We start from the raw sequence: 15105 nt of genomic DNA, 5'->3' as shown, positions 1-15105 counted from the left end.
TTTTGGTTATATGAAAAAGAGGCCTGATCTGAAATCTTTACAGCACTGAACGAAGTCTAACAACACTGTATACATTTTAATACTCTTTCTTTAATCCCCATATGCAATTATTGTGAGTACAGGGAGACAAATGAGTTAATGACATATTTTTACAGTTTTTTTAGCTTTTTCAGCGTGATTACAAAAAACCTATAATCTGTTTGCATATTTTAAAGGTTTTCTGGTCCCTTTTTCAGATAATATAATTCAAGAAATAGTGAAATCTCTGTTTGCCAGTTTTGTTATTTTCAAGCAGAGAAAAGTTTTAAAAATGTATAACTTGATTGAAATTTGTGTCATTGCTTAATTGTGTAAATATACAGTATGTTTAGTTTTCTTTAAAGTCAAGATTAGAAAGAACAAATCAGCAGCGTTCAGCCTAATGCAAAGAGGAGGTCAAAGAAAGGCAGGAAATGGTAGAGGCTTATGGCAAAATAAGACAAAGTACAGCAAAGAAAATATTACATCTGTTGCTTACCTTGTATATGGTAAAATGTAGTATGCAGAAATCTGTGCTATTAGGAATATAAAAAATGTAGTCTTGGTTAAAAGGCAATTTAAAATACATAAAACCACCTTTGTGAAACCTAATGATGTATAAGGTACCAAGTGAATTAGATTCTATTCTATAAAATTGTTTTAAGTGAAATATTCTAAGTAGAAGGATATGTTGCTGCAGTAATGATTTTTATTATCCAGTCATTTATTTATGTCGTTATTTGGACAAGAAAATTGAAAATATTTTGTTGCAAGCAGTACATGCATTTATTTGTATTATATATGTACTGTAGTATGTTGTGTATGTAAAGCAAATCATGTTTCTTTGTGGAAAGTACCTTTTGCTGTTTCTAATCTGTTACAATTCTGTTATGTCAGAAATTTGTACATTTCTGGGAAAATCAACAGAATAGACTTGGGAGAATTACAACCTTTCAGTCCTTTAAGTTTTTTTACTCTTTAGTAATTGTTTTATTAAAGCTGAATAATGATAAAGACCCATACTGATGAAAATTACTTATGGTCAGTTGCCTTTTAGTTAGTAAAATTAAACATACAAACATTCTGAACAAAAAAGAAAAATGTGGAAAAATCACAAATTTAGGTATAGTAAATTTTTTAGAGGTATTATTATTAATGCTGAGACTGCTATCAGAAGTCTACAGCAAGCAGTTTAATTAAAAAAGAAACTAAGTTAATGCCACTATCAACGGTTAAATAAGAAATTGGTTGGGACAAAAGCCTACAGAAAGTTAAGACCGGGATTTCATTTTTCTACTGTACAAGTTGGATAAGAATATGTGGTTGTGTATGCAAAACATTACTGGTTTGCTTATAGATTATATGACTTGACTTCTAATTTTCATCTTGCCTAATTATCATATCATGTTATATATTTTCCTTTTTTTTAATCCATCAAAGCATATTAGCATATTTTTAAAAGTCAAGGAACAGGGTATAAAAAGTTTATGAATGATATCACATGACAGTGGACTGTAACTGTGATCCTTATTCTTTGAATGACAAATGATACAAGAAAAAAATATGTTTTGCGTCTTGCCAGCTTGTGATGGTAAAAGACTGAACTAATTTGAAATTCTGATAGTTTTTTTTTTTCTTTTCAATTCATTTGAATAATATTTTAAATTATTTACTCACCTTGCTTCTCAGGCTGTACATAGTCTTTCCACAGATTCAATTAGAAGCTTAGAAAATTAAAATTATATAAACTAGTAAAGAAATTGTCAACAGTGTAGTTAAAAGTTCGACAGTTTATAAAGTTTTAATTTGAATATACACTGGTATTTAAAATTATTTTCAGCACTTGTGATCCTGTTTCTCACTAGAATTTTTTTTTTCCATTTTATAATTCAAGACAAAAAATCACAAATAGTTTAACCATATTGTCATTCATTGTTCTGTTTTGTTTCTAGTGACAAAACAGTCAAACAAATGGGAATAATAAATGCTTCAAAAGCAGTCCAGAAAGGACTCAACATTTAACTTGAATGCTAAGCTGATCTGTATTGTGATGATTAAAAAGAGCCTGATGTACATTGATGGCATTCTGGGTCCTGGTGCTAAATAATTTAGTCTGTCTTCCCCCATTTCTTTAATAAATGACTAGCAGAAGGATCAAATCTGGTTTACTCAGTTGCCAACAGGGCATTTTTATCTCTGAGCCACTGGAAGAGTCATATAATTTGTCATTATTTCAGTTTACTTCTGAATCTTAACCTTAATGTCATAATGCCATGCTCAGTTTCTCCACTTTAGTTAATATGCCAACTAATTAGTATATTTTGACCTCTCAGAAATACTTGTTTTCTTTTCAGAAATTTGTCAGCTATAAAGATTTACAGCATTGTATTAAAACAAAAAAATCCTTGATTTTATTAAAACTTATGTTTTAAGATGTTAAAGATTTTTCAGTTTTTTGGTAATAATCCAACATGCTTATTGAAGAAATGTGGCTGTACTATATAATATTGACATATCTTCCTTTTGTGATATTTAAAACATTATTTCAGAGAACAGTTTGCTCAGTTTTACTGTTTGTTTAATGTATTTTAAGTGAGCATATATTTGAATGTTCCCATGTTTAGCAATTCACTATTTTTGTATCATATTTGCAGAATATTGCAAATTCTCTGAAACAGTGCTAAGCAAATAGTTCTATACAAAAATTTGTTCAATTGATTAGAACTGTTCATTTCAATATTCTACAACATTTCCATAACTGATGAGAAATGACTAGTACAAATAATACATATATGAATGCAATTGCAATGCAAAATTGAAGAATTCTCAATTTTTCATCATTTAATGCATTTTTTTTCACATTGACTTGTGAGGGGTTTGGGCAGCAGAAATAAAGATGGGTTGCTTTTAGGATAAGCCAAAAGAGCTGTCATTAAGTATGTGGAACATAATACCAAAGTCTAAACTTAATTCAGAATTCCTAACAAAAAGATAAAATGAATGGTAACTCAGCTGATACTTTATTTTATTTCTATTTTACTTTAGGTTGTCTAGTTTAATGCTGCCATGGGTTGTTATTGATATAGAGTGCAGACATTGGTATGTGCATAGCAACATTTTTAACAGCAGCAAGAAGAAATGATTTATTGTGTAACAATAGGCCCATAAAGCTAGTTAAAGGGACTATTGCCATCAACAATTTTTTAAAAAATCCAAATATAAACATCATTAATCAGGATATTCTACAGTGTGTTTCTGATAATTAATAACAGGAAAAAACAACAGTAACAATGACATGAAACAGTCTGAACATCTACTAATGAGACCTTGATTACATCTTGCCTGAAGAAGGTGCCTGAGTTGCCTCGAAAGCTTGCATATTGTAATCTTTTTAGTTAGCCAATAAAAGGTGTCATTTTGTTTGACTTTTCACTGCATTCATAATGGCTAACACGGTACAACACCCTAGTACTAATGAGACCTTGAAAATGAGTATTAATTATTCAGTATTTTTTCAAGTTAAATCGCCTCAGGCTGAAAGTTGCTTAAAAATATTTTTGTTATTGTATAATTGTTGTATTTATTTTTTTGTTATGTGATCACCATGTGGAGATCTCTTACAGTACAATGTATTAGCAGGTAGACTGACAAGCCAGTATGAAAGCATAAAGCCTTAATGGTTAGGGGAAGAGTTTTAAAAAGGAAGTTTTGCTGTCTTCAAGATGCATCCCACTTCTGGACAGCATTGTGCTATGAATATCTATTTGGAAGCACTAAGAAATATCTTTGAATAATGTCTTTGAACATGTTAGCACAATTTAGTTTCATCCTAAGATACTTTCTGGCATATAAAAAATGACTGCAGGCTTGGTTTCTAAAGACTCACTCTGGCAATCTTAAACCTTTTTTGTTAAAGATGGAAACAACAAAGTCTTACAAACACTGGCAATTTCCATGTATGCCAAAGCCCACTTCAAACATGGCTAGCTAGTTTGGACTGCAAATTTTTTTTTTTTATGTGATATGTGTGCAGCCTACACACACTTCCTGCTGTTGACCTCCCTCTTTCACCCTTAAATGCCCTTTACTGTGGAAGCATTGTTTTATATTTTTCTTCTCTTTTTACTCTTCTGTATGGGTAATGTTAAAACAAAAAACAGTAAGACTGGTCAATGAAGTGGTAAATACGAGATGTTGAGTGACTGGAAAGGTTTTTCAAAGTGAAAGTGAGAAGCAAAGCTATTCCATTTAGTTTGACAGTTAAAAGAGCTAAACAGTGGTTTCTTTGTACCAGATACTGGGAATGGTATTTAGTTTTCTTAGGAAATAGGGTGTTGGGTAGGTTTGGGTACAATTAGGTTCTGACTTTTGATACCAGCATCATGTTTTGGTTAATTTATTTTGGCAGTGACTTATTTAGGAGTCTCTCTCTGTGCTTTGTGTTTAGAGTAAACACAGACCATCAAAGCAGAAAATTTCACAAAAACAGATTAATTCCCAATGTAAACTGTATACATGAAAGGATCGAGTCAGTGGAATAATTAGAAACAAGTTTGCCAGGCTTGATGGGGGCATTGGTCCAGCCGGCCCCTGTGGTTGTTTTAATTGTTTTTGTGAATGCTGCCAGTAAGACAAATGCTTCCAAAAGCTGATTTGTAGCACTCGAGGCCCCATCTTCAAAATGTTTTTTTTTTTATTAAATACTGCCTGGTAACTCAACAACATTGACATATGGCATTATCTTCATACAAGAGTTAGATTTATCACTGTCTGTTTTCAACAATAGCTTTTTTAATGTTAGACCATTTTGAGCATTTCGATTAAAAAACAAAAGTCACTAACATCTTAAAGTCAACACAGTTTGTTACATTATGACATCTTAAACCTAATGTAATTTTCTTTAAGTTTCACATTCAATCTATAATTAGTACTTATAAAAAGGTGCACGTAATATTAAAAAACAATAGCATACAGACCTTCAGAGCTCTTATTATAGAAGCATTCATTTTATTCATTTTATATATTGTTGGTTAAGACATTGATTTGAAAAAAGTACACACTGTTTCAATTCTACAGTTTGATAAATTTAACCTTGTGTGATAAACAGTATAACAGACATTGCTCTGCTCAGACTGTAAAAGAAATATATATGGAAGACATTGTAATAATATTGTTCTTATAAATTGGTTTGGATAAAGATGTTACTTAAATGTACAGTAATAAAAATTTCAGTCTGAACTTACTTTTACTCCATTGTGCTGTCATACTTTAATTATGAAAGTAAAGCTTTAAACAAAAAAATAATGTTATTATTTTAATGTAAATTAATGTCACTGTGAAAGATGGAATCATTGGACAATGTGTTGCTAAACACTTTTTTTGTTGATCTAACTATTTTTAGGAATATGTACCCTGGGACAGAAAAAGATTTAGATTTCTTATTGCAGGAGTAAATTCTAATAATTAATTTGCGCACTTCATTATTTAGTTATGTCCTTAAATTAAACTACGCTTTTTCATTAGTTTTTAATTTTTATATTGTAATTATTGTCACCTTTTTATAATGAAACTGTTATAACTTTTTGTCCCAATTTCTCTCAGCATCGGAACCCAACCTAAAGTTGCGTTCCCGGCTTAAACAGAAAGTGACAGAAAGAAGGAGTAGCCCTTTGTTACGAAGAAAAGATGGACCCATTATAACTGCAAAAAAACGACCTTTGGATGTAGCAGGTAGGTGATCTTGAACTGAGTGACAACTAATTCTAGCACCTAGCGGTTTCTCTTTAAATCTAAAATATTTCACTGGTCAATGGTTGTATTTGTTACCAGATGCTTATAAACTTTGTTATTATTCCATACTAAAATAAAATCCATACAAATACGTTGCAGTGCTTTTTTGGGAATTGGGACTGGTTAATTCTGTGGTTAAATGTTTATGTCTCTGTTCTGGTTTTAGTAGGAGTTTTAAATGATGTTGTGAATTGATACATCTTTGAAAATTATTTTTTTTGCCTAATTCATATGTCTGTTTACCCTCAGAGGTTCAATATTACCATAGTATTAATAAATTATGTATTATATCATACTTTCTCTTATTTTCTTAAATGACAAAACGTTTTGGAAAGTTTCACTGGTTGCTTTTCTGTCAGTCACCATCATATGGCTTAAATTTACATTTTTTGATATAACTGTGAATCACCATCTTTTAGCATCTTTTAAGACTGTTGGCTCCTTGTGCCATTACGTTTGCGCATACTAATGAAAAGAACAGAAATAATTAAAGGTACTTTTAGCTATAGCATACAAGAGGAAAGAGTAAGAAAAAAGACAATAGCCATTCTTTGGTAAATGATTTAGTGTCTTAGTTTTTTTGTTTTGTGAATCATCTTTAAATGTCTGCACTTTTATTATTTACATATTTTACAATATGCAACTTACATTTTGTGAATATTAGCACATTACTTTATAAAAGTTAAAAATGATTATAATTATTAAGTGTGGATTTCATACTAAAAAAGTCAGCTTTAAGAAAAAAAATTCACAGGAAACCCCTTAACACTAGAATTACCAGAGCCTCACTAAATGTGCTGATAAAAAAGGCTCGGCTAATCCCCACCGACTTCGTGCACAAACTTCTCCCACCTGGGAGTGAAGTGGAGTTTTAGAGTGGAAAGAATAGATCATTATTTGGAATACACGCATTTCACGTGTGTTCCGTTTCTACAGTAATCCGTGTAAACACATTTTTAAAACAGAAACGTTTTTCATATTGTAGTAGTAAATGACAAAATGTAAGCATAAACTATATAATGTATGAAGCCTGAAGTCCAAATATCAAACACTTTCACAAAAGGTACACATATAACAGAACAAGTATGCTGTTATTCAAAAATATAACTGCAGAAAAAAGCCACCTTAGCATGCCATATTGACACGCACGTACTGCAGCTGCACAGTAGCATAATGGTATCAGCCGCTTACTGGTATCCAAAACCTCATGAGTTCGATCCCACATGGTTCAGTTTTGAGAAGTAAACTGCTCTTATTCTTACTATTTTAGAATAAAAACATGCATTTGATTTCAGTGTGTAACAGCCAGTAATTTATGATACTTGTAAAGGTTAGTTTTTTTTTATTCACTTTTCATTCTCAGTCTCAGTCGTGTTCAGGATCCTTCCCTACCCCCCATCTGAGAATGCTGTTTTCACATAAAGATGCGCTGTAGCTCTGCAGCGTACTTGTGACTGCATTCTCGTACCAATGCTTGCGAACTGAAGTGCCTGCGTGCACTTTTCGTGGCATTACGTCTATTTTTTAGCATGCCCGTGTCGCTCAAACACAGGAACATATGTTGGTGTACAAGAATAAAAAACAAGTGCACTTTTATTCTAGACTATAAGTGAAGAAAAAATAAAGCAAGTTACAGTAGGCGGTTGATCGACAGCTTGCGTGGTGCAATGCTAAGAACTGCTGATTTCGATCCGTGCTATATAAAATCATCACATTCAAATATTAACAATTTCCACACACCCTTCCTACATTCACGACATGTGTACTTGTTGCAGTGTACACATCTCTCTGGGCTATGGTTCCTATTACACTGAATGAGCACCTGACACTGTACTTTCTTCCCTACATTCGAGTATAGTGCGTCTCCAAATAAATCACATTTGAGTATAGCGCGTCTTTATGTGAAAACAGCATTGTCAGATTTGGGGGATCGTGAACGCGACTGAGAGAATGGAACTGAATAAAAAAAAGACTGAAATCAAATGTATGTTTTATTCTAAAATAGTTATGTACATGCAATATTATTTGAAAACGAACAGCGTCAGATCGGGTTTGAATACACGCTGACGCTGAACTCCCTGTCTATCTACATAGTAATAACAGTAATTTTATTATTATATAGGAGCTTCCCTGTCTGCCTATCATATAGTGCCTTTCCTTCCTACCTATCTATATATCTATCCCCTTAGCTGTTTTTATATATCTATTATACAGTGCCTTCCCTGTTTATTTATATATCTAGTGCCTTCTCTGCCTGTTTGTCTGTCTGATTGCATATAGCGCTGAACTTACTGCTCTGTACTTTTCTGTCCTCTGCATGTCCTGGAGTACAAAAGAAACAGCACCATACAGCAACATGTGCGAACTGGCAAGATCGGGGAAAAACACGCGTCACTGATTACAAACCGCAAGATGAATGAAAGAGACAATATATGTAAAAACATCATCGCACTAATGCAATATTATTTGAAAACGAACAGCGTCAGATCGGGTTTGAATATGCCCGATCTGACGCTGTTCGCTTTCAAATAATATTGCATGTACTTAACTATTTTAGAATAAAAACATACATTTGATTTCAGTCTTTTTTTTTATTCAGTTCCATTCTCTCAGTCGCGTTCACGATTCCCCAACCCCAGCCAATCTGACAATGCTGTTTTCACATAAAGACGCGCTATAACTCAAATGTGATTTATTTGGAGACGCCTATACTCGAATGTTATTTATATAGGGAAGAAAGTACAATGTCAGGTGCTCATTCAGTGTAATAGGAACCATAGCCCAGAGAGATGTGTACACTGCAACAAGTACACATGTCGTGAATGTAGGAAGGGTGTGTGGAAATTGTTAATATTTGAATGTGATGATTTTATATAGCACGGATCGGAAATCAGCAGTTCTTAGCATTGCACCACGCAAGCTGTCGATCAACCGCCTACTGTAACTTGCTTTATTTTTCTTCACTTATAGTCTAGAATAAAAGTGCACTTGTTTTTTATTCTTGTACACCAACATATGTTCCTGTGTTTGAGCGACACGGGCATGCTCAAAAAAATAGACGTGTAATGCCACGAAAAGTGCACGCAGGCACTTCAGTTCGCAAGCATTGGTACGAGAATGCAGTCACAAGTACGCTGCAGAGCTACAGTGCATCTTTATGTGAAAACAGCAGTGTCAGATGGGGGGTAGGGAAGGATCCTGAAAACGACTGAGAATGAAAAGTGAATAAAAAAAAAAAAAAACTAACCTTTACAAGTATCATAAATTACTGGCTGTTACACACTGAAATCAAATGCATGTTTTTATTCTAAAATAGTAAGAATAAGAGCAGTTTACTTCTCAAAACTGAGCCATGTGGGATCGAACTCATGAGCTTTTGGATACTAGTCAGCGGCTGATACCATTATGCTACTGTGTCAGCTGCAGTACGTATGTGTCAATATGGCATGCTAAGGTGGCTTTTTTCTGCAGTTATATTTTTGAATAAAAGCATACTTGTTCTGTTATATGTGTACCTTTTGTGAAAGTGTTTGATATTTGGACTTTAGGCTTCATACATTATATAGTTTATGCTTACATTTTGTCATTTACTACTACAATATGAAAAACGTTTCTGTTTTAAAAATGTGTTTACACGGATTACTGTAGAAACGGAACACACGTGAAATGCGTGTATTCCAAATAATGATCTATTCTTTCCACTCTAAAACTCCACTTCACTCCCAGATAATCAATCAAGGCATGAGCTGGGAGAAGTTCATACATGTTCTAAGTCGGTGGGGGTATGGAATAGCCGGCTGCTTGCAGCCTGATTTTTATCAGCACATTTAGATGACAAAAGACGCTGGTGGAGAGCTGTGAACGATTTTAAGAAGCGATTTAAGTTGGGACGGAATTACGAGTTTTTTCGTAGGCTCTGGTAATTCTAGTGTTAAATGCAGCAATAATGGAGAAATATAGACATCAAAACCATTATTATTCACATTGATATATATACATATGTATTTTTTTAACAGTCAGCAGGTAGGTGTTAAGAAAACAGGACCTATGATTTAAAGTGCTTTTACATACTTTTTCAGTTTGTGAATTTTAAATTATTTTATTCTATATATCAGTTTCAAAAGTGGTACAAAATTCAGAAGTTAAAAATGATTAATATAAGTATACTAAGATAGATAATTAACCTGTCCTTTAAAATCACAATTATGGCTGCTTCTCACATTCCATAGTTCTGTTTTAAATGCTTTGAATCATCCATGCAATGAGGACAGTTTTATAAGGGTAAGTATAAATTATAAATGTAAGGTAAAGAAACGCTGTGCTACATCTGTTAAAATGCTATCTTGTAGGTTTAAGCCTCACCCTTGTTGAAGTTTTCATCTTCTTCCCTTGCTCTGGTTTTCCTCAATAGTAATAATAGTAATTTTAAATTTATATAGTGTATTTCATGCATTGATTGAAACACAAAATGTTTCAGAAAAATAACAATAGAATTTAACTTTACATAATAAGTTAAAATAAAAAAAAGTATTTGAGGCTAAACAGGGGCCCCAAATTAGCCTGCTATAAGTACAGGTATAAATGTAAAAGTGCCCTGTGATGTACTGGCACCCAGTCACAATTTAGTTCTGGCATTGCACAGATTTTACAGATTATTTTCTTTTGTTTGTTGAGTTTGTTTGTTTTTGCCTTTTCTCCACAGAGTCAGCCTGCAACAGTGCTCCTGGCTCTGGACCAAGTTCTCCCAACAACAGCTCAAACAACATTACTACAGAAAATGGAATTGCAGGATCTGTCAACAGCAACACGACTGAGGTAATGTAACTCTTTGGTCTTGCATCCATTGTTAAAAATTGAACAAATTTAAAAAAATCCTACATTCTGTTGCTATTGATTACAAGTAAATACAATTGTACCTCGGTATACATCCTTAATCCGTTCCAGATCCTTTGACTTATACCAAACAGGACGTATACTAACCAAATGTTTCCCATAAGAAATATGGGGAAATGATTAATCCATTCCCATGAAAAAAAATCCTATTGTTATTGGAATATTATACGCTGATGGGGTTGTATAAAATAATTTAAACACTTCTTAATACTTAAATACATAAATACAAAATCAATTAGATGAAATAAATGAAAATTTAACCTCACTTTACTTTTTAATAGCGTCTTTGTTTTTCACAATAGTAGATACCGTCGTTCTTGGCATATATTATGCAGCAGCCATGTCCCAGATACGCATGCCACCTTCATACTTTTCAACAATCAATTCAAATTTACGCGAAAAAACACAAAATCACGTGAAAATTCACATATGAGTTATAGCTCGGGTTGTTCACTGAATGCGAGCAACTGGTGTACTGACGCTTGTGGGCAGTCGTGGCTTTGCCTCGAGAGAGGTAAACAAGGGTAGCGCGCAGTGTTCTAGCACGCATGTCATATTCCAAACAAAGGTCGTATACCAAGCAAAATTTTTCGCGTCCAAACAGAACGTATACCAAGTTCGACTTATTCCAAAGCAGACGTATACCAAGGTACCACTGTATAGTTAATTTAACTGACTATAAAACAAATTAAAATCTGGTTTTATCAGGTGGTTGTTGAGTGCCAAGACAATTTAAGGTAACCAGGTAGTTTGCATGAATTTCTGCATCTACAACAATAGAGGTCATCTACCTGATAGACAGCTTTTATTAACCAAAAGGTATCTTTACATTACAAGCATTCAGATTAATTGAGTTTAACAGTACAGGAGCAAAAGTGTTTTGAACAAAGCTGGAATGGAGAACAGATTACAACTATGGCTGACAGAAAACTATAAGAAAGAGCTGCAAGAAGTGCTTTTTAGAAACTAAGCAAACAGAGAAAGAACACATTCAAGTAGTCAATCTTATAAATGGGATTTGTAGAGAAGTTTGGTTTTCAACTTCTTTTGGTATTAATAAAATTAATTTCAGCCAATCATTTGTTTTTTATTACATATATTGTATTTGATAGTTTAGTGGTAACAATTGGATGAACAGTATAATAATAAACGTGTCTTTCAAGGCACTATCCGGTCTATCTCACCTTCTCCACTTGTGTTCACTCCTTCCTTGTAGCCAACACTGGCACACAGACTTGTCAGCCGTGAAGGATCAGTGCCACAGCTCTCTCTTTATACATCGCCTTCTCTGCCTAACATCACATTAGGACTGCCAGCCACAGGACCCTCCAGTGTAAGTGACAAGGTGATGCATGCCTGATGATTTTAATTCTTTGTTTTCAGCTATAAAATGCACTTGATATGTTTTCTACTGAAATTCACTAATGGATTAATGACAAGGTTATATTAAGGAACTAGCAAAATACCCGCGCTTCGCAGCAGAGAAGTAGTGTTAGAAGTTATGAAAAAGAAAAGGAAACGTTTTAAAAATAACGTAAAATGATTGTCAGTGTAATTGTTTTGTCACTGTTACACACATATAAACATATATACATATACATATATACATATCTACACATACACATATATATACACATATCAACATATATATACACATATCAACATATATATACACATACATACACACACACACATATATACATATACACATACATACATATATTCAGATAAATATACATATATATACACACATGCACATACACAGACATATATATATATATATACACCCACAGACACATATATATACATATATATACAGTGGCTTGCAAAAGTATTCGGCCCCCTTGAACTTTTCTACATTTTGTCACATTACAGCCACAAACATGAATCAATTTCATTGGAATTCTACGTGAGAGACCAATACAAAGTGGTGTACACGTGAGAAGTGGAATGAAAATCATACATGATTCCAAACATTTTTTACAAATAAATAACTGAAAAGTGAGGTGTGCGTAATTATTTGGTCTGAGTGCAGTCAGTTGCCCATAGACATTGACTGAGTGCTAATGACTAAATAGAGTGCACCTGTGTGTAATCTAATGTCAGTACAAATACAGCTGCTCTGTGACGGCCTCAGAGGTTGTCTAAGAGAATATTGGGAGCAACAACACCATGAAGTCCAAAGAACACACCAGACAGGTCAGGGATAAAGTTATTGAGAAATTTAAAGCAGGCTTAGGCTACAAAAAGATTTCCAAAGCCTTGAACATCCCACGGAGCACTGTTCAAGCGATCATTCAGAAATGGAAGGAGTATGGCACAACTGTAAACCTACCAAGACAAGACTGTCCACCTAAACTCACAGGCGAACAAGGAGAGTGCTGATCAGAAATGCAGCCAAGAGGCCCATGGTGACTCTGGACGAGCTGCAGAGATCTACAGCTCAGGTGGGGGAATCTGTCCATAGGACAACTATTAGTCATGCACTGCACAAAGTTGGCCTTTATGGAAGAGTGGCAAGAAGAATGCCATTGTTAACAGAAAACCATAAGAAGTCCCGTTTGCAGTTTGCCACAAGCCATGTGGGGGACACAGCAAACATATGGAAGAAGGTGCTCTGGTCAGATGAGACCAAAATGGAACTTTTTGGCCGATGGCAAAACGCTATGTGTGGCGGAAAACTAACACTGCACATCACTCTGAACACACCACCCCCACTGTCAAATATGGTGGTGGCAGCATCATGCTCTGGGGGTGCTTCTCTTCAGCAGGGACAGGGAAGCTGGTCAGAGTTGATGGGAATATAGATGGAGGCAAATACAGGGCAATCTTGGAAGAAAACCTCTTGGAGTCTGCAAAAGACTTGAGACTGGGGCGGAGTTTCACGTTCCAGCAGGACAATGACCCTAAACATAAAGCAAGGTCAACAATGGAATGGTTTAAAACAAAACATATCCATGTGTTAGAATGGCCCAGTCAAAGTCCAGATCTAAATCCAATCGACTGCTGTTCACAAACGCTGTCCATCTAATCTGACTGAGCTGGAGCTGTTTTGCAAAGAAGAATGGGCAAGGATTTCAGTCTCTAGATGTGCAAAGCTGGTAGAGACATACCCTAAAAGACTGGCAGCTGTAATTGCAGCAAAAGGTGGTTCTACAAACCGGATTCCAAAAAAGTTGGGACACTATACAAATCGTGAATAAAAACTGAATGCAATGATGTGGAGGTGCCAACTTCTAATATTTTATTCAGAATAGAACATAAATCACGGAACAAAAGTTTAAACTGAGAAAATGTATCATTTTAAGGGAAAAATATGTTGATTCAGAATTTCATGGTGTCAAAAATTCCCAAAAAAGTTGGGACAAGTAGCAATAAGAGGCTGGAAAAAGTAAATTATAAATAAAAGTGAATAATTACGCACACCCCACTTTTCAGTTATTTATTTGTAAATAATGTTTGGAATCATGTATGATTTTCGTTCCACTTCTCACGTGTACACCACTTTGTATTGGTCTTTCACGTGGAATTCCAATAAAATTGAGTTATGTTTGTGGCTGTAATGTGACAAAATGTAGAAAAGTTCAAGGGGGCCGAATACTTTTGCAAGCCACTGTATACTGTATATAGCAAAATCCTCACGTTTTGCAGCGACGAAGCACTGCTTTTAAATTTTTACTAAGAAGAAAAGAAAACCTTTTTAAACTGAGGAAAAATATACCAATAACTATCTGTTAAAGATCTCTTTGTATACCACGTTTTCAGTTCAGCACTCTGGTTGTAATATGACCAAGCTGTGCACTGAAATTACTCTTGAGAATGCAATGTATAGTTGTCCAGGAGGAAAGCAATGTTGCCTCAGATCAATGGCAACCTTTTGTAGGGTCTGTCCCTTGAGACTTATTAATTGTCATCACAAAGCAGAGCCTTACTGGAAATTTGAGGCATTTGAATTGAAATGGGAGATCAGAGGGTATAACGGTGATGCGAGGAATACATTCAGAGTGTGACACTCTGCTGTTTTTTTGTGTAGCTGCCTTCACACAGCTTCTCCGCTGCTTTATAAATGAACACCATATAAGCCTGTCATTTCTCCTTGCTTCGCGGTTCTGTACTGTTTATTGTTCGTTTATTGCGATTGTTATAGTTATTGTGTAGCTATTTGAGACTTACTTTACTGTTCAGGTACCCATTTCCTTTATTTAATCCGCGGCATGTACTCTATTTTTTGTTCTTTTATTACGATTATAGATATTTATTGATTCCCTTCTTTAGCTGACTGCCTGCTCATATAAGGCGCTCCGCTGGTTTTTTGTGAAGCAGCCTTTACACAGCTTCTGCGCTGTTTTCTAAACGAACGACATATAAGGCAATCCTTTTTCTTTGCTTCCCCAAGGAAGCTGC

General features: G+C 34.4%; 1 protein-coding gene across 7 annotated transcripts in view; it reads left to right on the top strand.

The window, feature by feature from the left end:
- Positions 1-15105, top strand: part of hdac4 (histone deacetylase 4) — a 532842-nt gene that overhangs the window by 377205 nt on the left and 140532 nt on the right. For 5 of the 7 annotated variants that reach the window (XM_039756440.1, XM_039756437.1, XM_039756438.1 and 2 more), the window contains 3 exons: positions 5620-5748; positions 10511-10623; positions 11918-12046. In XM_039756440.1, the coding sequence (XP_039612374.1) occupies positions 5620-5748; positions 10511-10623; positions 11918-12046 (371 nt within the window). The remainder of the gene's footprint in view (positions 1-5619; positions 5749-10510; positions 10624-11917; positions 12047-15105) is intronic. The other 2 variants (XM_039756441.1, XM_039756439.1) reach the window with 1 other exon arrangement.

This window comes from Polypterus senegalus, chromosome 6, assembly GCF_016835505.1.
Source record: "Polypterus senegalus isolate Bchr_013 chromosome 6, ASM1683550v1, whole genome shotgun sequence".
In the NCBI taxonomy this organism is placed as follows: Eukaryota; Metazoa; Chordata; class Cladistia; order Polypteriformes; family Polypteridae; genus Polypterus; species Polypterus senegalus.
Note: the sequence above shows the minus strand (reverse complement) of the source record. Positions and strands in the feature narration are given on the sequence as shown.